This window comes from Cryptococcus depauperatus, chromosome 4, assembly GCF_001720195.1.
Source record: "Cryptococcus depauperatus CBS 7841 chromosome 4, complete sequence".
Lineage (NCBI taxonomy): Eukaryota > Fungi > Basidiomycota > Tremellomycetes > Tremellales > Cryptococcaceae > Cryptococcus > Cryptococcus depauperatus.
Genome location: NC_089471.1, coordinates 1,330,557 through 1,353,631, shown reverse-complemented (window position 1 = coordinate 1,353,631; position 23,075 = coordinate 1,330,557). Strand labels below are relative to the sequence as shown.

General features: G+C 46.1%; 12 protein-coding genes across 12 annotated transcripts; 8 read left to right on the top strand and 4 right to left on the bottom strand.

Moving 5' to 3' along the window:
- Positions 1 to 37: 37 nt before the first annotated feature.
- L203_103852 (uncharacterized protein) lies at positions 38 to 1,511 on the top strand (the record flags this gene model as incomplete). Its single annotated transcript, XM_066213244.1, has 4 exons — positions 38 to 96; positions 157 to 224; positions 272 to 1,126; positions 1,168 to 1,511. 4 exons carry the CDS (start codon positions 38 to 40, stop codon positions 1,509 to 1,511), a joined length of 1,326 nt encoding a protein of 441 aa, XP_066069341.1.
- A 224-nt stretch (positions 1,512 to 1,735) lies between these two features.
- On the top strand, positions 1,736 to 2,578 carry L203_103851 (uncharacterized protein; the record flags this gene model as incomplete). The annotated part of the gene is made up of 1 exon (XM_066213243.1): positions 1,736 to 2,578. One exon carries the CDS (start codon positions 1,736 to 1,738, stop codon positions 2,576 to 2,578), a length of 843 nt encoding a protein of 280 aa, XP_066069340.1.
- Positions 2,579 to 2,668: 90 nt separating this feature from the next.
- On the top strand, positions 2,669 to 3,454 carry L203_103850 (uncharacterized protein; the record flags this gene model as incomplete). Its single annotated transcript, XM_066213242.1, has 4 exons — positions 2,669 to 3,008; positions 3,055 to 3,145; positions 3,192 to 3,351; positions 3,398 to 3,454. The coding sequence occupies 4 exons, from the start codon at positions 2,669 to 2,671 to the stop codon at positions 3,452 to 3,454; spliced, it is 648 nt and encodes a 215-aa protein (XP_066069339.1).
- A 253-nt stretch (positions 3,455 to 3,707) lies between these two features.
- Positions 3,708 to 6,477, top strand: L203_103849 (uncharacterized protein; the record flags this gene model as incomplete). Its single annotated transcript, XM_066213241.1, has 7 exons — positions 3,708 to 4,459; positions 4,506 to 5,022; positions 5,069 to 5,318; positions 5,366 to 5,554; positions 5,604 to 5,930; positions 5,992 to 6,214; positions 6,276 to 6,477. 7 exons carry the CDS (start codon positions 3,708 to 3,710, stop codon positions 6,475 to 6,477), a joined length of 2,460 nt encoding a protein of 819 aa, XP_066069338.1.
- A 278-nt stretch (positions 6,478 to 6,755) lies between these two features.
- L203_103848 (uncharacterized protein) lies at positions 6,756 to 9,276 on the bottom strand (the record flags this gene model as incomplete). Its single annotated transcript, XM_066213240.1, has 5 exons — positions 6,756 to 7,167; positions 7,224 to 7,692; positions 7,746 to 8,760; positions 8,804 to 9,073; positions 9,127 to 9,276. The coding sequence occupies 5 exons, from the start codon at positions 9,274 to 9,276 to the stop codon at positions 6,756 to 6,758; spliced, it is 2,316 nt and encodes a 771-aa protein (XP_066069337.1).
- Positions 9,277 to 9,752: 476 nt separating this feature from the next.
- Positions 9,753 to 10,572, top strand: L203_103847 (uncharacterized protein; the record flags this gene model as incomplete). Its single annotated transcript, XM_066213239.1, has 3 exons — positions 9,753 to 9,813; positions 9,880 to 10,165; positions 10,215 to 10,572. The coding sequence occupies 3 exons, from the start codon at positions 9,753 to 9,755 to the stop codon at positions 10,570 to 10,572; spliced, it is 705 nt and encodes a 234-aa protein (XP_066069336.1).
- A 90-nt stretch (positions 10,573 to 10,662) lies between these two features.
- L203_103846 (uncharacterized protein) lies at positions 10,663 to 13,285 on the bottom strand (the record flags this gene model as incomplete). Its single annotated transcript, XM_066213238.1, has 7 exons — positions 10,663 to 11,513; positions 11,557 to 11,858; positions 11,924 to 12,007; positions 12,060 to 12,160; positions 12,215 to 12,727; positions 12,772 to 12,960; positions 13,004 to 13,285. The coding sequence occupies 7 exons, from the start codon at positions 13,283 to 13,285 to the stop codon at positions 10,663 to 10,665; spliced, it is 2,322 nt and encodes a 773-aa protein (XP_066069335.1).
- A 156-nt stretch (positions 13,286 to 13,441) lies between these two features.
- L203_103845 (uncharacterized protein) lies at positions 13,442 to 14,239 on the top strand (the record flags this gene model as incomplete). The annotated part of the gene is made up of 4 exons (XM_066213237.1): positions 13,442 to 13,444; positions 13,491 to 13,651; positions 13,696 to 14,011; positions 14,054 to 14,239. 4 exons carry the CDS (start codon positions 13,442 to 13,444, stop codon positions 14,237 to 14,239), a joined length of 666 nt encoding a protein of 221 aa, XP_066069334.1.
- A 229-nt stretch (positions 14,240 to 14,468) lies between these two features.
- L203_103844 (uncharacterized protein) lies at positions 14,469 to 15,176 on the top strand (the record flags this gene model as incomplete). The annotated part of the gene is made up of 4 exons (XM_066213236.1): positions 14,469 to 14,541; positions 14,587 to 14,607; positions 14,655 to 14,754; positions 14,804 to 15,176. 4 exons carry the CDS (start codon positions 14,469 to 14,471, stop codon positions 15,174 to 15,176), a joined length of 567 nt encoding a protein of 188 aa, XP_066069333.1.
- Positions 15,177 to 15,314: 138 nt separating this feature from the next.
- L203_103843 (uncharacterized protein) lies at positions 15,315 to 19,058 on the top strand (the record flags this gene model as incomplete). Its single annotated transcript, XM_066213235.1, has 15 exons — positions 15,315 to 15,410; positions 15,466 to 15,657; positions 15,712 to 15,795; positions 15,854 to 15,968; positions 16,029 to 16,626; positions 16,676 to 16,872; positions 16,927 to 17,081; positions 17,129 to 17,509; positions 17,559 to 17,667; positions 17,719 to 17,815; positions 17,877 to 18,095; positions 18,146 to 18,647; positions 18,697 to 18,768; positions 18,821 to 18,909; positions 18,971 to 19,058. The coding sequence occupies 15 exons, from the start codon at positions 15,315 to 15,317 to the stop codon at positions 19,056 to 19,058; spliced, it is 2,994 nt and encodes a 997-aa protein (XP_066069332.1).
- Positions 19,059 to 19,457: 399 nt separating this feature from the next.
- L203_103842 (40S ribosomal protein S28) lies at positions 19,458 to 20,175 on the bottom strand (the record flags this gene model as incomplete). Its single annotated transcript, XM_066213234.1, has 4 exons — positions 19,458 to 19,470; positions 19,520 to 19,668; positions 20,077 to 20,124; positions 20,173 to 20,175. 4 exons carry the CDS (start codon positions 20,173 to 20,175, stop codon positions 19,458 to 19,460), a joined length of 213 nt encoding a protein of 70 aa, XP_066069331.1.
- Positions 20,176 to 21,469: 1,294 nt separating this feature from the next.
- Positions 21,470 to 22,858, bottom strand: L203_103841 (uncharacterized protein; the record flags this gene model as incomplete). Its single annotated transcript, XM_066213233.1, has 3 exons — positions 21,470 to 22,170; positions 22,220 to 22,534; positions 22,585 to 22,858. The coding sequence occupies 3 exons, from the start codon at positions 22,856 to 22,858 to the stop codon at positions 21,470 to 21,472; spliced, it is 1,290 nt and encodes a 429-aa protein (XP_066069330.1).
- Positions 22,859 to 23,075: the final 217 nt, after the last annotated feature.

Genomic DNA, 23,075 nt, shown 5'->3' with positions numbered 1-23,075 from the left:
TTTTATAAGCATTCAATTATAATATTACATTTACAAAATGCCAGAATATGAGACAATAACAATAGGAAGGGCAAGAAGGAGCACGGCGGGAAACCGGTACGTCGTTGGACGAGGGACATAGTTGACCCGGTATAGCATGAGAGAGCTCCTTGAAAGAGCTCATCAAGAGGACGAGGATGAGTTGTTTAAAGAGGTTGAGGACGATGAGGAGTTTGTTGCACCTCGTATGGTCCAAATTGTGAGCAAGAGACAGCCGCTGACAAGGGTATAGCCGAGCAAAAAGACATCTTCTTGGATGAGTTTGCAGACACGGATGACGAAGTCGAAGATGAAGATGAGGAAGAGCATCAAATACGACGAGAAGAACGAAAGGGAAAGGCCAAGGGTAGAGGGTACAATCCCTTGTCACAGCAAGCAAAATCCTCCAAGAAACATTTTGAGAAACCCGAGGCTGGGTCAAAGACCAAGCAAGACCTATCACTACTGGGTGAAGGCATTGACCCGTCAAATATGGCCCCAACGACACTCATCTTGGAACTTCGCAAACGGCGTCGCGAAGCAAAGCGTGCCAATCGCAACGAATCGCTCCGCTCCAACTTGCGTGCGTCTACGCTCAAAACGGAGAGTCAGGTGCTTCAACGGGAAGCGGAGTCTCGTGCCGATCCCCACAGGCGTGGGCGAAGAGCGATGCATGAGGCCAAGTATGTACGCATCCATAAGCGCTTGACGCAGGATGAGCTTATTGCGGCTGCACTGGAAGAGGAAGAGCGAAACAAGGAAAAGTTGCGGAACTGGCTGAAAAAAGAGGAAGAAAAAAGAGAGTTGAGGAGGGTGGGAAGAAAGGTTGTCAAGGGACCAAGATGGACGTGGGTGTCAAGGACGGTGGAGAAACTGGTGGAGGAAGTGCCTACGGCTGATCTTAAAGAGATGCCTGAGTCGACACCGACTCTGAAGGACCCGCCGACAGATCTGACCACTAAGCAAGCTGAACCTTCAAAATACACTCGAAACTACATTATCCTTTCTCAGATTCCCGGTGGCCTCCCTGCAGAACTTCAAATCATTCTTGGATCCCATGTGGAATGGGACAAATTGATGGTTATACCTTCGCGCAACCGACCCATCAGTAAGTCAATTCGATGAGTTGCATCTACTAAAGCAGAGCAGACCGGCAACCACCCTTATGTCCACTTACGGGCCTTCCAGCTAAATATCGCCATCCTACTACCCTAATCCCATACGCCAACAAACAAGGCTATGCGCATATCCAATCGCTGCTCGCCAACCGCTACATATGGAATGAGGTAGCAAGTTGCTGGATGGGAGGAGAGCAAGACGTATGGGCGGAAGGAGTCGGGCTCGAAGGTGTTGAAGGATGGGCGGAATGTGTTGACTTGGGTTGGAGAGAAGGAGTCGAGAAGAATGAAGAGGCTGAGGAAAGTCTTAAACGAAAGAGTTTCGTTGAGGAAACCACTCCCAGCACCGCCAGAACCAGAGCTAGACGGCGATAGTACCTATCAGTCTATTCCATCATGCATACAGAATTTTTTTGTCTTTGTCATTGACTTGTAAACAAAATCCGGCAAATTTCGGATTTTGTATGGTGGGACGATTTTAAAGAGGCAGCCGTGCCTGAAGATGGCAAAGATAAAGATCGCATTCATGTTTTCTTTTTTCTTCTTCTTTTCTTTCTGTCTTTCATTCTTCAAGAATATTTTTTTGAAAAAGAAGAAGAATGAGCGAGCCAGAGATTATCATTGTGGGAGCAGGCGTAGTCGGTACCGCTCTCGCCTACGCTTTATCACATGCAGGCAGAAAAGTTGTCTTGTTGGAGCGAGACTTGTCAGAGCCGGATCGTATCGTCGGTGAGTTGCTCCAGCCAGGAGGCGTGGAAGCACTTGCCAAGTTGGGTATGGTGGATGTGTTGGAAGGGATTGACGCTACGCCTGTGGAGGGGTACTGTGTGTGCAATGGCCAGGACAAGGTGAGAATCACTTATCCAGCTCTTGAGGAGGATGGTGGCAGTGAGCTGCTGGAGAAAGCTAGCAAGAGGCAATGGTATGTGCCCAGCACCTCGGGGCTCAAAGAAGGTCGCTCCTTTCACCACGGTAGACTGATATCGGGTTTACGTCGAAAGTGTATCAATCAGGCGCCGAATGTGACGGTGTTGGAGGCAACTGTCAAGGATCTACTGTTTTGCGAGGATACTAGGCGGGTCATTGGTGTGAGCGCTGCTTTCAAGAGCAAGGAGGGGACAGAGACGAAAGACATGTTGGCGCCGCTCACCATTATTGCCGACGGTTGCTTTTCAAGGTTTCGTCTCACTCCCGGTGCCCGCATACCGGTCCCAGATACTCGATCATATTTTGTCGGGTTGATACTCAATAATGCCGAATTACCAATGAAAAATCATGGCACGGTATGCCTGACGCCGTCGGGACCAGTGTTACTGTATCAGATTGGGAATGAAAAGGGAGAAGTGAGAATGCTAGTCGATGTGAAGGGCAAGCTGCCTAGCGTCGCAGATGGTTCTCTCAAAGTGAGTCTATCGCTCGCGTACAAGGCTGACTTGGCATAGCAATACCTAATTGACAATTACCTTCCATACATCCCACCCAATCTTTGTAACCCTCTACGACACGCACTTGATACACAACGTATCCGATCAATGCCCAATTCATACCTTCCACCCTCGATCCAAGGACTACAAGATTCGCTACAGGGCATGATACTCGTCGGAGACGCATACAACATGCGGCACCCTTTGACGGGCGGTGGCATGACTGTAGCGTGGCATGACGCTTTGCTTCTTACCGAATACCTTCGACCGGGAGGCAAATTGAGGGCTAAACCGCATGAAGCTGGGTTGGAGGCAGGGAGAGAAGGACTCGAGGACTGGGAGCCAATCGCAGAGAGGTTAAGAGAGTGGTTCTGGGAGAGAAAGAAGTTGAGCGGGGTGGTTAATGTGTTGAGTATGGCGCTGTACACCTTATTTGGCGGATCCGACAGTGAATTTTCGTTGGCATCATATTGGATAGTACTGACGATAGGTAGGACCTGACTTGGCCGTACTGAGAGAAGGTTGCTTCAAGTACTTTGAACTGGGCGGTGATTGTGTTGCAGGACCTGTCGGTCTTCTTTCTGCGTATGTCCACATCTTTCCCGCTTATTGTCAGCTCACACCACGGCAGCTTGACCCCTCGACCAGTCATACTTTTTTATCACTTTTTCAACGTCGCTTTTTACTCCATCTACCTAATGTTGCTCCATGGGCCACCGAATAGACGGACAGGAGGGGCTTTAGGTGCGACATGGATGTTGCCTTTCAATCTCTTATACTCTTTCAAAGTCGTATGTCCCAGTCAGCTGGCAAGGATAGAGCTGACAGATTGCCTAGTTCTTTACAGCTTGCATTGTTCTGTTACCCTACATGCTTCGAGAGTTTTGGTCATAGAGAGGTAGAATGAAGTACATATTTAGAAGGCCGACGCTAACAGCCATAGATCCATATCGTATCATAATCGTACTCTTGCTATATATTGTTTTTGGATTATGTATATTCATTTCAAAATAATCAAAATCCAAGTTTGACATATTTGGCATCCATTCAAATTCACCTTTAAAGTCTTCTTTCTATCCTTTCTTTCATTTTTTTTTCTTTTACTTTTTATATTCTATTTTTTTCTCTTCTTCAAATCTAACTCATAATGCAATCTCAAGAACAAGACAAGGAGACTCCTCGCCCTATATCTACTTCCAATACACCGCCCATCCGAAATATTCCTCCTCGACCATCGTTCTCTACCAACACTGGCGCTCCCATCAACGTTACTTCAGCCCTTGGCTCGTCACACAAGGCTTCTCCATTGAGTGGCTCAGCTCTCGATAAAGAGCCTGCTTCCGATCAGCTGGGGCGAAGGGGCCGTTCGCAAAGTGTTGCCAAAGAAGCTGTGCCCCAGGTGCTGGATGGAGACAGTGGGTTGAAGAAGAAGACGTCTGAAGAGAATTGGATCGAGAAGAACCAGGCTTCGCAGACGGCGGGTAGAACATCATCAGCCTTGACAGCTCAGCTGAACGCGTTATGCTCTACTAATTCCCAAGCCGAGTCGTCTCTACATCAACCTCATTCACGACAGGCGTCCTTCTCGCGACAGACCTTATCTCGTAGCAACTCTCAAACTTCTATAATCCACCAGTCGAGCAGAGACAAAGAAAGGCCAGAAGATCCCGGTTTCAACAACATTGCAGATGTGACAGACGAAGCAAAAGCTCGTATGTTGAGACGATATCTTGTCTCGGCAGAAGAGAGAGGGCAGAATATGTCGCCTGCGTCTGGATCCGGAACCGAATCGGGCCCGCCAGTGGGTGATGGTGGCGAGGAAGATAAGGTAGGTGGTGGCACGGGAGATGAATTGGAGCAATTTCCTATCCCATTTGATGCTCCCGGTGGTGATGTGACGTATGCTCTTTCTCTTCATTATCTACTATCTACTGACGAGCCCCAGACATGATCTCTACAAATGGAAAAACAGCGTCGCCCGACCTGCCCGATCTGCCTCGTTCTCTCATATCCCTCTCGATCGTTCAGCCATCCTTGACCCATCCCTAGCACATATCAAGGAGCCAGGCGGTTTCCGTCGTAATTTCGTCGTTAACCGCGCACAAGAACAAGGTCTTGCGGCGCCCAATATGTTGCGCAATGTGATAGACTTTCTATTTATCTATGGACATTTCGCAGGAGAAGACTTGAACGAGGACGATGATGTTGTAGAAGATGAAGTTGAAGAGGACGAAGAAGCGTATCCTGCCACATCGGGATCTTCCAGGGGCTATATTCGTAGAACATTCAATGATGGCTTGAGCAAACCTGGCGATACGGAGCAGGCAAGGCGTATGAATCAGGCGGTGCAAGGTGAAAGAGCGCCGTTGCTGGGGTCAACCAAACGAACGATGAGTCGACATCGGAGGACAAAGAGTGGATCTGGCGGAGGTACTGCAAGCGTCACTCAGACTGTTCTCATGGTACGCTAAAGCTCAAGTCTGATGTGCTCTGACTGACCTCTTCAAGTTGTTAAAAGGGTTTGTTGGCACAGGCGTCTTGTTTATGGGCAAAGCATTCTTTAATGGTGGTATTCTCTTCTCATCTATTGTCATGCTCGCTATAGCGGGCATATCTCTTTGGTCCTTTTTGCTTCTCATACAAGCCTACATGATAGTTCCAGGGTCTTTTGGAGATATTGGCGGAGAGTTGTATGGAAAAAATATGAGGTATATCATCTTGACGAGTATTGCGGTGTCACAAATTGGTTTTGTCGCTGGTGCGTACTTTTTACCGCAAATTTTATTTGAAACTGATGTGGGCTAGCATATACCATCTTCATCGCTGAAAATCTGCAAGCCTTCGTGATGGCAGTGTCAAGCTGCAAAACATTCATTCCTGTCAAGTATCTTATCTTTGCTCAACTGGTTGTCTTTATGCCGCTTTCCATGGTTCGAAATTTAGCCAAATTGTCTGGTACGGCTCTGATAGCTGATGCTTTTATTCTCATTGGTAGTAAGTATCATTCTCTCAAACATGGCTATTGCTTAAACAAGGATAAAAGTCATATACATTGGCGGCAACGAAATCTCCGTTTTGTCCAAGAGTGGTGTAGCCGACGTCCAATTATTCAACCCAACTAGTTACCCCTTGTTGATTGGTACTGCCGTATTCGCATTTGAAGGCATCGGTCTTGTCATACCTATTGCTAATTCTATGCGTCAACCTGAAAAATTCCCAAAAGTTTTATCAGCTGTCATGTTTGTGATTGCAATATTGTTTGCTGGAGCAGGAGTCATGTCTTATGCCGCGTATGGAAGTGAGATACAGACAGTGGTGTTGGTGAATTTGCCGCAGGACGATAAATTTGTCCAGGCTGTTCAATTCCTCTGTACGTCCTACCTCTATTTCTGCAGTCCAATGCAAAGTTGACTCAATTTATTGTAATGCAGATTCAATCGCTATCCTTCTCTCATCACCTCTTCAACTCTTTCCAGCCGTCCGTATCATGGAAAATGGCCTATTCGCCAAGGCTGGATCAGGAAAATACAATCCATCGGTGAAATGGCAGAAGAACGTGTTTAGGTCTGCGATGGTAGTATTTTGCTCGTTGATTTCATGGGCAGGATCGAGCGAATTGGACAAATTTGTTTCGCTCATTGGAAGTTTTGCTTGGTGCGTTCCTACCCACTCCTTGAACAATGCATCTCGCGCTCATTAGCAACAATCAATATAGTATCCCTCTGTGTTTCATCTACCCACCCATGCTTCATCTTAAAGCCTGTGCTCGAACACGCAAGGCTCGACTGATGGATTTGACACTAATTATCTTTGGCTCCGCCGTGGGCATTTTTACGACAGTACAAACACTAAGAAGTTTATTCGTACCGAGTGGAGAAAAGCCAAAATTCGGGGCTTGTGATCCTACCAATAAGTAGTTGAGAGGACAAGTTTAGAAAGTTGAGTAATCGAACTTTTTTAATATGGTGTTGTGCCATCACACACAACTCTTTCTCCTAATATTCTTCTCGTTATATTTTTCAAATTGTGCTATTGGTAAACGAAAGATGTATGTCATATATAACAGGTTTCCCTTAACTGCATGGGTGCTATGAATGACACTACCCAAGAAAATGAACCCAAATAAAACCCAGTGATATCTATACCCTACAGAAAACTTAATTCTCAAATTTCCTATTCTCCAAGCACACTACCCTCATTCTTTTTGTTCTCTAGAATGCCTTTCTCCATCAAGGGCTTTAACGACATTCACCACCATCATACTCTTGTTGTGTAGCCCACACGCAAGATGTCTTCCATCTGCGCGCCACGATATATCCAGTAACATTGGCCGTTCCCTCATTGTACGCTTAGCTTCATCTTCTTCTACCTCAAAGCTCCAGAGTATCCTGCCAGACTCGACGTCCCAGATTTGAATAACGCCATCCCAGCCTCCGCCAGCCAATAGACCGAGTTTTCCAATATCTATTCCGAGGGCGACGGGAAGGGAGGAAAAGGCAGGCGGAGAAAAAGAGAGTGAACCTGTACCAGATTCAAGACCCGTAAGGATATGAAGCGTCTCGCCTGTGAGAGCGTCGAACAGTTTGACAGTAGAGTCTTGTCCACCACTACAAGTGGTGGAAAAGGTCAGCATGTTTTTGCATGAGAATAGATTCAGACTTACGCAGCAAGAATCATCCGATTTCCACTAGGCATCCACTCCAACATCGACATTCTCTTATTCTCACTTCCGCTAACCACACTCAGTTTATGCAAACAGTTATCGGCGCCTGTCACGGGCGTACTTGACTGGAAATAATCATCTTCGTCACTTGGAGGATCTTGTCTCTTGACAGGAGAGATGGAGCGACCTGTAGGACCTATCGGTGCAGAGCTGGCTCCGCGAGAAGATGGGTAATATGGTAGCTTCCAAATCATACAGTTTCCATCATCCGAAACACTTGCTAAAAGTCGAGAAGTGACAGTTTTGCCTGGGATGGCTGGAGACCATTTGATAGCGGTGACATCGTCGATGTGGCCTTTGAATGTAAAGCGAGGACGCTTGTCATCGGAATAGTGCACAAATATTGTATGGTCATTGCCAGCTGAAGCAAACACATCATCATCTAGCCAATCTACATCGTTTACCTCCTCTATTCATTACGTTAGCTTCAGTTCGCGAGTATGATTGAGAGAAGAGACACACTAGTATGTGCATCAAAACACATTTTCATGGCCATACTCCCCCCTCGGTCCATCCATTTGCACACTGTGAAATCGTCTTTTCCTACCAAAATGGCCGTCCCGCTGGGACTCCATTTCATCGCATTGACAGCACCTCTGCCATAGCTCATAATAGCCTGCAGCTGACCACTAGGTGTGAATAGTCTCCCAACACCATCTTGAGAACCAGTAGCAAGAATGGTACCATCTGGATGCCAAGCAACAGCTGTGATTGTCTTTTTATTTGATTCGATTCCCTTGTGAGATATGCCTGAAGGACGATTGGGAAGTGTTAAAGACGAATTCTGCGAGGAAGAGTTCTGTGAAAACTCCCACAGACGAACAAACCCATCTGATGATCCTGTAGCGAGCAGATCGACATTCTTAGGGTTCCAGGCGACGTTGGAAACCACGTCTCGATGTTCAACCCATATGTCAACTTCATCTCTAGCCATTGAAGTCCCTTTTTTTGACTGAGGTTTATCTCCTTTGGGTTTTGGGCTCGGCCGTCTGCTCGCGTCACCCGGTGTAGTGGATCGAGAAGGGTTGGCGGATGGTTTAAAATGGATGTCTTTACTTGCTTCTCTAGGTTCCTTCTTTTGCGATTTCATATCTTCTTCGTCATTATCAGTCAGTCTGGCCCGTTTGTAAGTTTTTTCCTTGACCATGTTGTTCAACGAAGGTGGTTTGGATTTGATGGATGGCGAAGGGGACCTGTCTCTTGTAGATGGCGGTGAAGAACTTAACCTTTTCGCTTTTTTCTTTCCTTTCTTTCCATCTTCCTTCCACTGTTCCTTTTCGCTCTGTTTTTCTTCTTGGTCTTCGGGAGGAGGAAATACTTCGGGCCGTTTTGGAGGTGGCGGAGCCGCAGCAGTAGATGGCTGCAAAGTTGGAGGCAGTGGTAATGGGGGATTGAAAGTTGCCGAGGGGAAGGAAGGTGGGCAGACATGGGGAATGAGAAGATGGAACGGATTTGGGCACTGGACAGTTGCTGGCTCCTACATGGGTCAGTGCAAGACTTGTCTCCACCATTAGACCTACGCCATTAGGGCCCACATGTCTTTCAACTTGCTCCCATCTCACAGCTTTCCACAACTTCCTGATCAGCTCTCCTCTCTCAATCTTTCCATTCGCTCTGCCAAAGTTGGGCGCGGTTGGACTCGTGTCCTTGTCTTTTTGCCTATTATTGAGCCGTGGCGGTTTAATTGAGGTGGATGACGTTGGGTAAGACGGGTTAAAGTGCTGGAAGAGGGTGGTAGACGGCAGATTCGACTCTGCGAGTAGGGTAAACGCGGTATGGACAAAGTTGCTCTCCAGCAGATACTATACAGTCAGCTCGCCATGTCTTTTCTTTACCAACCCACCAGGTATATTAGAATATTGATTTCGACGCTGCTCAGTTCTACGCTGGCCACATCTGGCTCGCTATGCATCTCTGCATCCTCATCCACATGGGAAGCAGATGCTGGATCAAAATCTCTCTGCGAGATTTTGGGCGGCCCTGGAGGGAGCATAACGAGTGAAAGAGAAAAGATTGGAATAAAGAAGAAATAAAGAAGAAATAAAGAAAGGAAAGATTGAAATAAAATAAATAGAAAAAAAAAGAAAAGATTGAAACAATTTCTATTCCTCTTTTTCTCTTCTACTTTTTCTCTTCTTCATTATCCATCTTTTAAAATGCTAACTCTTCTTCCATTTCTTCAATCAGTCCCTCTCGCTACAAGAGTCTTGACTGCCCTTCTCATTCTTACCACACTCACTGCCCAGTGCCTTGCTTTTTTCTTCCAGTCTTCAAGCCCGTGGCTCGTCCTCCAGCCTAGCATCAGTTGGAAGTATCCATGGACCCTCCTCACGGCTGGTTTCGTCGAGTTGTCCTTTGTGAACGCAATAATATCTAGCATATCTCTGCCACTCGCTTGCAGATACCTGGAAAAAGTATGGGGACCTCGCGAATTGGTCAGGTTTTGTTGTATAACCATTGTTGGATCGAATGTCATTGCCTTTGGGTTTAGTTGGATGGTGTATCTGTTACTGGGCTCGGAAGACGCTCTGTAAGTTAAGATGGATTGAGTCTGGCTCACGCTGTAGGAATGGCTTGCCTTATCACGGCCTGTCAGGTTTGCAGGTTGGCTTCCTCGTCGCCTTTACACAGCTCATTCCAGAGCATCAAGTACAGCTGCTGGGCAAGTTCAAGCTACGTGTCAAGACACTTCCCGGTATCCATCTGCTTTTGTCCAATGTTCTCGTCCTCTTCTTCGGGCCCTCTCCCTTTATCCTTATCCAGTTTGGATTCTTTGTGGCGTGGGTGTATCTGAGGTTCTTCAAGCTAGCCGAAAATGGAGAATTCAGAGGAGATCGCAGCGAGACGTTTGCGTTTCAGTATTGGTTTCCCACTCCTATTCGGTGAGTTCTTTCTCATGAATTGTAGCCACAAGCTCAAGTCTGCATCTAGGCCATTTATTGCTACAGCTGGAAACCACGTGTTTAGGATTGCCTGTCGATTCGGGATCGTCCAGGCGTGGGATGAACCTACAGGATACGGCCTGCTTCCTGGTCCAGGAGGTCCTAGTGGTGCTCGCGCTGAAGCAGAACGCCGACGGGCATTGGCGTTGAAAGCGCTCGATGCAAGATTAGCCACTTCTTCTCCGGCACCTGTTATTCCCGCATCTGCTAATTCGGCGACAACAACGACAGCGACAGAGACAGTGACGACGGCAGATGTGACCGCGCCTGCAAAGGTGGCAGCGACGGCAGAGACAGGAGCAGGAGCAGGAACAGATGCGGCAGTGAAGGAGGAATTGAAATCATAGGTTGACGTGTCAACTTGTGCATTATGTACGAGGGGCTGCTAGTTTAGATCATAGTTGATGCATCTTATTAATCTCCCAAAAGTTGGAAAGCTAGTCATCGTCCTCGTCGCCCATTAAAGCATCATCATCACTCCCACTATCTAACTCTGGAATTCCTTCTTCATCTCCGTCTTGTGACAAGACTGGTGGCTCAACGAGGGTGGATGTTGGAATGGGTAGTGATGCAGTTCGCGAGGTAGAAGAAAAAGAGATGAAATCAGAGGACGAGGTGGAAATCTGTTGGGTTGCGGTTGGGTTTGGGTCGAGAGCTGAGACCGGAACTAGGGCCTGACTGTGAATTGGTGCTGGAGCGGCGGCGAGGATAGGCGCAGAGGCACTAATAGATATTGTCGCAGTAGCATCTACACCCAGGGTGGTAGGATTCGATAAGGGTGTACGCGCCACCAAAGACATTGTTCTAGTGACTTGCTCTTGCAAATCAGTCGAGCTCACAATCTCATTCAATACACGTTCGTCCTTCTCTTTTCTGTCCATCACTTCCCTTTCGTCGCCAATTACTTCCAATCCCAAGTCCTCTCTCTCTCTCTTTTCTTCTTCGCCCTCGGTGGTAAAGAAATTTAGATGTGACAAAGGTGGCTGATTTCTAAGCATAGGTGGTAATTTCGGATGAAGCACACTTCGAAGGGTATGCCTCGCGGCCGCAGTATCCGGGTCAATAACCGACACGATTAAGCCCTCGTACCCTTTCCCCCACCCCTCGCCTTCGACCAGTAGCCTTTCCAAAAAATTCCCTGTCAAGTCTTTGAGCTCGGTTGCAAACTTTGCACTCAGTAAGAGAGGCTCTAGAGAGGAGAGAGACAGGTATAAACTAAGATGAAGCCGGACGGAGAGGGTGACGAGCGAGGGCGAAAGAGAGGGATTGTTGTGTAGGAGAGGTGCAACTGAATCTGTCAATACGTGAGGGCTATACGAGAAAAGACATACAAGCCAAAGAAGTTTTGATCAGCTGGATCTGCATAGGCGAGATCCGGCACCAAGAACGTCCCTCAAGATTGCCTACAAGTCCGTCCTCAGCACCTCTAGCCCTCTTTTTGTTCTTTTTTCCTCCTCCGCCTCCATTTCCAGTCTGTTGAGCCACAATAACGCCCTTTTTCATTTCCAGTAAAGGCGATAATGTCGATAGAGAAAATCTGAGCAGGCGGGCAATGTGTTCTGTGGGAATTAGTGAGGGAGAGTAACAGATGAAGAGAAGTCTATGGAATGCCAATAATTGAGACTGGCTCTCCCTGTGTTAGTGTGCTTTTTGTCAACGCGATATGTTTAGAATAGTTCAGGAGAGGAGTGTACTGACAGCATATCCAATGGAACCCGTTCAAGGAGCCAGACAGAATGATTAAGCGTATTTGGCAGATGTGGTAGAAAATGATCACCAGCACTTTAGACTATTGTCAGTAAAAGCTCTACATGCAGAAGAAATGAAAACTTGCACAATACACAAAGCACCAATCGTTTCAATGCCAAGTGACCAAATTCGAGGAAGAGAAGTGACGAGAAGAGCTTGGTGTTGTGGGGAGATATGCTCCAAGGTCTATCCGTACGCCTGTTAGTCCCGTCTTTATTGCCTTAAACATGAGCAGCTTACAGGCGTATCGGCACCAACACCGAGGCATTGAAGAGCCGTGTTAACTATACCTGAAATAGGTACAGCCACAGGCCGAAAAGTCCCAGATAAGAACATAGCTCGTATGCATTGTGAAAGGTTTTCAGCCCAATCCAGAGCTAGAGGTATACGCAAAAGTGGGTCATGAGGCAAGGAGGGCAAGATGGATGGAGATAAAACAGCAGGAAAGAGGATTTCACCCCATCCATCAGCTGAAACACTCGAGAGAGCACTACGGAACGCAGCTAGTAGGTCTCGCATGTCGGTTGACCATACAGCCGGACTTTGAGCTTTGCCAGCGGTCAAAGAAAGACACGCCAACAGATTGGCTGAGGCATGGATAACAGTACGAGGGATGCAAGCTGGGGATGTGTCGGATCCCGTAGATTGTGAAAATACAAGGGAAAAGAGGCGAACTTTAAGAGAAGATGTCATGGGTCGGAATGTTGCTGGCGAGTGTAGAACGAGCGAATGTAATGATTCGAGCATACAAAGCTACACTGGATCAGTCACTGGAGCTGAAATAGTCAAAAACATACCACAACATCCCAGTCAGGGTGGGCTTGGGACAAGCATCTTTCCAGCACTTTTCCGAGTGAGACAGATAGTTTACCCATGACTGGATGTACATTTGCCCGTTCAAATGACGGAAGATGGGCAGAAGAGAGTACAATCAGAGTTATCAACTTGAGATAAGGCGGAATAGATACAATGGGCGTGCTTGGTGACTGTTTTGTATAAGGAAATGCTGGCTTTGTACAAGGCACGTACAGCGATACACCCAAGACAGATACTCATCCACCCCTTTCCATACTCTGCCATTACCCAGCCTTGCTCATCTTGTGAAATTATCTCTGCCGCAATATTGCATGTGGCTCTCTGCTCTGTTTGATACTCCTTGGACAACAAGACGGTGTTGAGACGTTGGACAAGTTTTGAGAGTTGGCTGTGAGCAGAAGCTACAGCAAATGGTCGATTAGCTTTAAGGAGTTGAAGATATGCTGGATGGGTGGGTTGCAGAGACGATAAAAGAGAAGAAGCATGAAAAGACATTGCAAAGATGGAGATGTACAACTGATATTCTGAAGATATGAAGACATGAAGACATGCAGAAATATCAAAGTCACGTGACCTATCATTTTATGTGGAGGTTGACACAAATATCATGTATTTTTGGTCAAACCAGATATTTTGACTTTATAACTGAAAATGGTAAGCAGTTGTTTGCATATAATAAACTCTGCTGAATCCTGTATAGGTGTCGCTATCTCCACAAGAAACTATAGACATTTTTGTCCAGAGAGGCATGTATGATGATGCCCAAACAGCGGCATCGTCGTTGCAGGTCGACATGACTGGTTTCTTTACAAACTTGGCTACACGATGGGTAGAGCTATGGAGGCTGCAAGAGAACACTACGTACGGGCAATCTTTGGCAAGCGTGCTAGACTAACGGCTTGCAGCGATGTCCCAGCAGCAGCTTTTCTGCAAACATCTCCCGTTACATCTCGTCTCCAAGGCTCCCCTGCAGCGCTCGCTTCTCACTATATACGAGTGGCATTACAAAGACATGATTCTTCTAAAACCAATTACATCTACAGCGAGATCGTAGCAGACACGTTGTTTGAGCTGAATAACGATATCAACCAAGGATGGGTTATGCCGGCGTGGCTGGTACAGTCCGAGATGCAAAGGAATCCAGAGGGTTGGATAGGCAGAGCGCTCAAATGGGGCTGGATTAGCGAAGCACTTGACTGGACTCTCGAATTGTTGCGACAGGTGGGTCACTCATGAGAATCTCCTTTTAACTATCGACAACAGGCAACACCTCCGGGATTATTACCCAAAGGCCAGTCGCTTACGACTTTCATTCCATACAACCTCATCGACAGGTTAATAGCAGCAGCAGAAGAAGACGCCAGTGAGGGAGATGAAGCTATAGGAAGAAAGGTGGAGATGCTCAAGGAGGAAGTATCGAAGCGGATCAAAGGGCTGCATTCATTATAGCTGGGTATGCGTTGTATGCCCAATAGAAAGCCCCCATGTCACTAACAAGTCTGTTTTACGTTTTATTACTTGCAGATTAATTTTGTAATCATCATTTCTACAAATGTAAAACAAATCCTAATAAACAATAAAGTGTCCCGATCGGGTCACTTGCCATTTTTCCGCTTTCTGTTTATATCTTAACATTCCACTTTTAACCACAAAATCGAAAAACGCTTCTTTGTCAAGGATGGTTTCAAAGACCAGGCAGCGAACAAGAACTCGACAACGACAAAATAGCGAGGATGTATCGCTCAACACGAGCAAGTCTTTAGCATCTAATGGAGTACACAGCTTACGGTATATAGGTGAAATCATCGATAACCAGGGTCAGTTGCTACAATTCCGGTAGGCGTTTTGCTGAGCTGCTGTCCAGAGCAACAACAAGAGATCAACAAGCTGAGAGCAAAGAATTTAAAAGACAATCGACAAGCCCAAAATGCGTTGGACGTTGGCATACTCACGAATGTGTTTATGTGAGCGGATTGCGTACGAGATGCTGCATGACAGACTCATCAACAGCAGCTCTGTTATCCAAATCAAGGCATTCATAGCCTATCCCAACCCAATCTTTACCATTCTCAGCATCTTCCAGCTTATCCTCCTACCATTATCGCTCACGCCTCACTGGCTGCCTTCCAGTTGGTTGCCCTATCTTAACTCTGCATCCAACCATCTTCTCATTCTTTCCATCCATCTCGCCATCTCTATATGCGCCGTTTGGTTGAGAACTTTTAGCACAGGTCCCACAGAACACTTGCAGCTCGGGGAAATTGCAAGGTGGACACTTCCTTGCCTTGTTGTAGGAGGCGTAGATATGCAGAGGCGGGGAGAGAGAGATGCTGATCGGAAACTCAGGCTGCTGGAGACGATGAAGTACGACTTGAGAGGAGCATAGAAAGATTATACATATTTTATTATAGTATGGCTGCGATTACGTAATTATCCGGATTCTTAATTACCGAGTAGACCATGCTCTTGAAACAGCGTTAAAAAAGGCAAAATTCAACTTTTACTCTTCTTTTCCAAAACAATTATGGCGAGGAAAGCAAGCATAAAGTATCGCTCGCTGCGTTCCAATCTTGTGAACTTGCCTCTCTCGCTTTATGCTCAGTTGGGCCAACAGCAAGTGGTGAGTTGTTTGGCTATCCAAGTTTAAAAGGTGCTGAGTGAACGTTCTTGTCAAGAGGCCACAGTCATTGATACTTTATGTGTCTCCAATAGCCTCGCCATCGTCCTCTTCGATGCAGCAGAAAGCAGCTTACCTTGGTTGGTCGGGTCTCAACGCAGCAGCAACAGTTTCACAGATGGATGGTGTTGAGAATCTGGAGGTCGATCCAGAGGTAGCCATGTCCTTGGGGTGGGCCGAAGGGACTGTAGTGAGTCATTGATTTGAGCGAATTGTGGTGCGTCTGTTGAAAAGGCATTTTCAGGTTGAAATTGCTGTGATTCATAATCCGACGATTGCCAAGTCGGTGTCGGTGACACCTCTGACACCTGATGATTGGGAGATTTTGGTGAGCAATAATTTTTGCGTTTGTGTCAACGCGAATAACTAAAGTATGATGGGCCTAGGAACAACATGCTTCCTTCTTGGAGAACAACCTCTTGTCTCAGCTACGAGCGGCTCAGAAAGGGCAAGAGATGCATGTTTGGGTTATGGGTACAACCAAAATCCGTATACGAGTAGGTCAGTCATTCAACAGATGACAGCGAACCAAACACAGTTCAACGTTGACGAGTCCGTTAGATGATACCAATCCTTCGAGTAGCGCCAATAGCGCCGTCCTCATCAAGGCCGACACCGAAATCTTTGTAGCGCCTCGCTCTCGTATGACTACCATCCACGGGACTAAACAGGCTTCTTCTACTGCGTCTACAATGGCTTACTCTAAGAGCCAGACCGCTTCAAGTAATACCAAATCATTGCCTACTATCAAATTGCGTCTAGTGCCTCCTCGTATAGCTTCGAGTTGGGGACAGTTTATTCCCTCCCCAGAAGATTTAGCAAATGTAGATGATGAAACGGCATTGGTTTGTTCAGAGGATGACCTGCAAAGGATGAAGCGATACCTGAGAGCAACAGAAGATAAGCCAATCTATGTAAAGGTTGAATCGCATTCACCACTAAGAGATCAACCGTCTACAGCGACCCAACAAGAGCCGCAAGTTGAAAACGCTGAAGTACTGTTGACCTCTTGGAAGGAAATGCCGCGTAATTGCGTGACATTTATAGGAAAAACAAAATTTTGGCAAGAGGCTTGGGGTACAGTAGCAATCTCCTTGGTAGCATCAAGAAAAGGAAAGAGAAGGACTGGAAAAGGCAAGCATATTCCTGACTTATCACTGTAAGTCGTTTTGATCGAGCCTCGTCACACACTTATCTTCTGGCGTAAGTCCCCCGGCGTCGCCTCGGAGCACATTGATAGGACTTCAAGATGTTTTGGGAAAAGCACTCGGCTACCTTGGACGTTTAGCTCAATATGGACGAGCTACTAAACCGCTGTTGTTGCTGGGCGCAAAAGGTTCTGGTAAAACAAGTCATGCTGAAGCTATTGCAACCGAGTTGAGCATGGATAAAAGGGTGTTGGCCGGCGAGTAACGTGTTGCGATTAGAAAAAGTCTTTTCGCTCATTTTTGCACAATAGAGATCATATACGAAGATGTGGGAAAGCTCGATCCTAACGGCAGGCTGGTTACATTGAAAGAAAACATGGACCAGTGGTTCAGGAATGCTGTGGACAAAGCACCTTGCACGTTAATACTAGACGATTTAGATACATTGCTTTTGCCTGAAACTGAGGTAAACATATCAGCACACTGAAAAACGGTGTAACTGACTTCTCATAGTCAAACCCCTCATCCGGTTCCACTATATTAACCAATCGCTTTCTTCGTCTTTTTACAATTTCTGAGATACCACCCGGTGTACTTGTCATCGCCACTGCCACAGATTCTTCCACGCTTCATCCTCTTATTAATACTCGACACATATTTGGAGAAACAGTGAAAATACCGCCTCTTACCAAGGATATTCGACAAGATGTGTTACGAACCCTTGTTAAAGAGAAAAATGTGATAACGTATGAGAGAGAGCGGAAGGAAGCATCAGAATTGGATTATGTGCATTTAGGGGGCATCACAGAGGGTTACTCATTGGCTGATTTGACTGACTTAACTGCCGGTGCCATGCAGCAAGCAATCATTCGCAGCACGAAGAGCGGGGACCATGTAAGAAGCATAACCAATAATCAATATGTCGAGCTGACAAGTGGAGCAGGCGCATCTTACACTCGAGGATTTCACTGTAGCTCATGAGGACTTTACGCCATTTAGTTTGCGAGGCGTGACTTTGCAAATGTCTGATATCAAGTGGAGCGATATAGGAGGTTTGTATCTCTCATTTGTCCTCTTAAGCTTCCTGCTTATGGAGGTGACAGGTCTGGTAGAATGTCGGAGGGTGCTGAGAGAGACATTGGAATGGCCAACGAAATACGCACAAATCTTTGCGAATTGTCCACTACGTTTACGCTCTGGGTACATTTTGTTTCATTCAGCTCTAGTTGTATATGGTAGCTTGCTAAGCTTGTGATTACAGACTACTACTGTATGGTTTTCCTGGTTGTGGCAAGACCTTATTGGCATCTGCGGTCGCCAAAGAATGCGGTCTTAATTTCATCTCTGTAAAAGGCCCCGAAATTCTCAACAAATATATCGGCGCCAGCGAAAAGAATATCAGAGACTTGTTCGAGCGAGCAAGTGGAGCAAAGCCATGTGTATTATTTTTTGATGAGTTTGATTCAATCGCTCCAAAACGGTAAGAAATTCCTTTCTAAGCTGTATAAGAGAATAACTGACACAAATCAGAGGACATGACAGTACCGGTGTGACCGACAGAGTGGTCAATCAACTTTTGACGGAGATGGACGGAGCACAAAGTTTGTCAGGTGTATACGTATTGGCAGCAACCAGCCGTCCAGATCTTATTGACCCTGCACTTCTCCGGCCAGGCCGCCTTGACAAATCCATCCTGTGCGATATGCCTTGTTTCTCTGACCGGTTAGACATTTTACACGCCGTGATCAGAAAGGGCAGCTTGCAGCTGGGTAGAGATGTTGATTTAGAGGTGATTGCCAATGAGACGGAAGGGTATTCTGGGGCAGATCTACAAGCGGTGGTGTATAATGCCCATCTGGACGTGGTTCATTCTTCACTTGATCAAGATAATGAGCATAAGGAAAGCAAAGATGGTGGCCAGATGGTTAATGGAATAGTCGGAACGAAAAGCGAGAGAGCATATAGAAAGTTTGTACCAGACGAGCAGCCTTTTGTTGAGTCTGCTGCAGATCGATCTGAGATGACTGCCAGGGTAAGGGGTCATCCAAATTAGTCAATCAATTAGCTAATTCAAATTCAAGATAAAGACTATGATCAGTATGAGCCATCTCACAGCTACGGAGGGAGACAAGCCAAACAAGGAAATTGTTAAGGTATGTCCATCTTCATTTTCCCAATGAGATTAAATAGCCAACCAGAACCAAGCCTGTCATCAACCAACAGCACCTGCTGAGATCTTTGGCCGAAACAAGACCATCAATTACGCCAGCCGACAAAAGACGACTAGAAAAGATGTAAGTACTTGTCATATAGAACACCTATGCCCGAACTGTGTTCACGATCTACGTTCAACAGTTACAACTCATTTGTCAATAGCAGAGATGCCAAGCTACAGAACGGAGACTTAGGCAGAGAGACAGGGACAAGAACATCTTTAATGTAGACTGGTAAACAAAAAGCATGCAATCAGTCGTAAAGATCGTTTGCGTTGTATAGTGTGTACCTAAAAACGGCTTGCACTTGATGATTGAGTGGACGTTACATGCCATTTTGGCTAACCAATTGCTGACATTGATGATTATTCTTGTGATGCTGAAGATAAATTGCCGTGATGGTTACAGTATCGCGCTGGGCCGAAGATTGATGACGGATGGCATAAAACACTGAAATGAATGTAGATGCTTGATTCATACATGACTTGAAATCGTTCTGGTTATGCAGCCTCATACAAGAAAGACAATCGGCCAAATAATGTTAAACAGACGACACTAGATCTGCAACTGCACGAGATGAATGCTGAGAGTATATCATCACAAAACCGCTATCACCTGAATATAACCGCTTAACGAAGACGACTAAATTTGAATAAGTAAGATTTGTTGAAAATAAAAACGAAAATCTTACCGGGCTTCTCGTTCAGACTCTAAAAGCGCCAAAATGTCGTTGACTCGTACGGGACCCTTGACGTTTCGGATGATGGATCGGTTGGAGTCGTCCATGAATTCGACACGGACTTGAGTGACACCACCTCGGGAGCCAGTTCGGCCAAGGACCTGTTGTAATGGGAATAAGAGCAGATAAAACGACAAGGCGACGAGAGGGTAGCAAAAGATTACACACGTCAGCCAATGACCACAGAATTTCTCAAGGTTCACGCAAGTATTGTCTCCAGGAGGTCGCACCGAGGCAATCGCTATCCGGGGAGCGACGTCAGACATAGACATCCGCATGAGGCTTTCCGGCTGCACAAATTGCGGCTTTCAATCATAGGTGTCGCAGCCTTCATTCCTTACAGCCCCGGGTGCTTGCTACCATCGACTCCAGCTTGACATTTCCTCATCGTCTTATCGTGCGTGTTCCGTCAACACCACTCTTTGCTGCTCAACTCTCTTCTGAAAACCCATCCTGATTCCTCTAAACCCGACTCGCGTGGACCTTGTATCATAGACTGGGAAACGTACCTTGAGGACACGGGCAAGCTTGACGGGCTGCTTGTTGGCGGCGGCTTCCTACTCTATGCGTGAGACCATGTTACGCATTCTATCTGCTTAACTTACCATTTTGGCTCTATTTGTTGATGGATGAAGCGTCAACTCACTGGTTTTTGTTGAATTCGGTACTCTGACCAAAATGAGGGCGGAGTTTTAATAACCCCAAATTAAGAAATAGATGTGGCTTAAAGCAAATGAGGATATCCTTTAATAATTGATCCCGTCGTCCAATACTTTATCGCCGATGAATGCGGCTACTTCTCATTTGCTTCCCGTTCTCTACGTGACATCTTTCCACAGCATCTTGCAACTCTGTTGCGACGATTTATTATAACATCTCTGCATTGGCGTGACTAATAAATAGACTTTTTGTCTACCTCTTTCTATCGTATAGCCCTGCTGATGCAGTGTATAGATGGACAATAACACTATGTCTTGGCCAAGTAAGCTCGCTTGCAGGGTTTGTTCATGCCAGTATCCTGTTGCGTAGAAGGTAACTGACCATTACTTACAAGTGTTTGAAATATAGGCCTACAACAATCAAATAGAGCGAACGCTGTGAATCATTGAACCTAGCCTCGCCGTTTCATCTACTGTAGAGCCATAGGATGGCCAAAGAATCTATTGGTGGGGGATAGAGTCAAGACTTAGTGTCCTTCAAAATTTTCTTGCTAAACTGGCCTTCGACTTCACAGTCTTTTGCATGACACTTTTATCACCTCTGACGTTCCTACTCTAAAACGACGATGAGTTATTTAGGTAGGCTGAATGGGAGTAACTGCCATTTACCTCTCCTGCCTGGAGCTCAGACTGCAGTTGATTGGCGCTTACAATCAATGTCATAATCTTGTAAGAAAGCCTTTGGTAAAAACTCATAGATATACAGATGCAGACTTTTCTCACCCATAACGTGTGCGTAGAGTGAATGTAACTTTTGGATGAAGAAATGTTTGCGATGAATTGTCTTGTAATACGTTGGGCTTGCTGAAATTCCATTTACAACAGTCATTGAGAGTGACTTTTAGTTTATTAATGACAAAGCAGAATGGTCACTATTGATAAGACAATTCATTACAAACAATGTAGGTAGAGATTTGTAGAATGTAGCCAGTTCTTACCATAATTTAGCCAGGATACTTCAGCATTTTGATCGTTACTATATCCCACTCACCTTCAGATGACATACCCGAGTATAGAGCTCCAGATTAGACCACAATAGAACGGCTGCATGTGGAAACAACAAAAAAGATCACGTAGGTGGATCTTGATGCAAATGTAAATGCTATGAAATGCCAACAATGATACGATGCAGATGCTCTTCCAATATCCAATGTCCATATCCTTCACACTCGGCAAAAATTGACTAGCCAAGCACATCACCAAGTATAATGGCCGGATCTTCATACTTCCAATGCAGATTATGCCTTCTCTCCTTCTTCCCTTCATCCCCTTCTCTTCCAGCTTTGTCCAGTTTGAGCAGACCGTATTCGACCAGTTCGTTTGAAACCACAAGAGATTTAGACGGAGGGGGTTTGTTAATCATTCGGGATTCTAGATCATTGGCAGAGAGCAAAGCAGCAGTGGGAGTTGACTCAGAAAGGGTCACCCCTTGTGCCATGCGAGGAGAGGGTTGGAGGGCAGGATCAACAGCTTCAATCTCAGCTAAAGTTTGAGAGGACATGAGACGGTGAAGCGACGGAGAGAGATTAGAGTGTAAAGATGGATGAAGTGTGAAAAGGCTTCTCATCGTCTCCAAATCTGGAGCAGGTATATCTGAGCTTGCACTGGTTTCACTATCGACTTCTCGGTTACTAGGGTTAATATCTCTTCGTACACGAATAGTAGAGTTTCCTGGGCGGTCTCGACCCGTCAGATGGACCACCCCATGAAGAATGTCGCCCATATGGGCATCCATCCCAATTGCCATAAACTCGCCAATGTCGTCCGTGGCATGGGTAGCAATCGCGAGGTCGTGCATCTTGGCGAATTGTGATAGACGAAGGGCGAGCTGGTGAGAAGATGGTAAGTGACGTTTGGGAAGTGCCAAGGGTGGAATCAGAGTATCTACTCATAGTCAGTCTTGTCAAGACACATGGCAAAATATTTGTCTTACTTGACGAATATGGGCTCCATCGTTTAGCCTCCATACTTTCCCAAGCATCTTTCCCATCTCCTACAATCGTAGTCCCGCCTGTTTCTGTTGTACCCGCCATCGCTTTTTTCACCCGAGCACGCTCTTTCTTCCCAAGAGACATGACCCATCGCTCTACTCGCCTCTTGTCTTCTATCAGAGTATCGTCCGTATCATAGTCTGGATGACTGACAGACATTCGCTTGCGTTTACGTTGACTGGCAGAGCTGCTAGATTCATGTGGTGGAATTGCAGCGTTAGTAAGGAGCGATATGAGAAGCTTATTGTGAAGATGCACTATGCAGAGTCAGCATCCTACAGTATATCCAGACAACGGATGCACTTGCATTGACCGGATTTGAGCCATCCCCTAACCATGCTTTCCAGCTCTCCTCTTCCAAGCTGTCCAACCAAGTAAGCGTTCATGGCTTTCCAGTATGGTAGCCCTTCTTCTCCAAGCGCATCGTGCAGTTCTTGCTTTATGACATGGATGTCCAGCAGAAGATTGGTCAGTGATGCCGTTTCGTCAAGTTGTTGTATGGGTTGTTGGCTGGAAAGAGTGACAGTAGAGGATGAGAATTGAAGTGGTGGCTTGGATGGACTAGCATGGGACAATGCCATACTGTTGACCGGAAAGTCACAGATATGGGTATCTCTGGAATTGTCTATGAAAATGAAAAGTGAAATGAAAAGTAGTAAAGAAAAAGGTAGTTAAAAAAAGCGGAGAGAAAGAAGACAATGGACATGGCACACAAATTCCTTTACATCCTTACGCATCGTATACAACCATTTGTACTCATACATTATAACCATACATCGCCCCAAAAGGGAAAAAGGT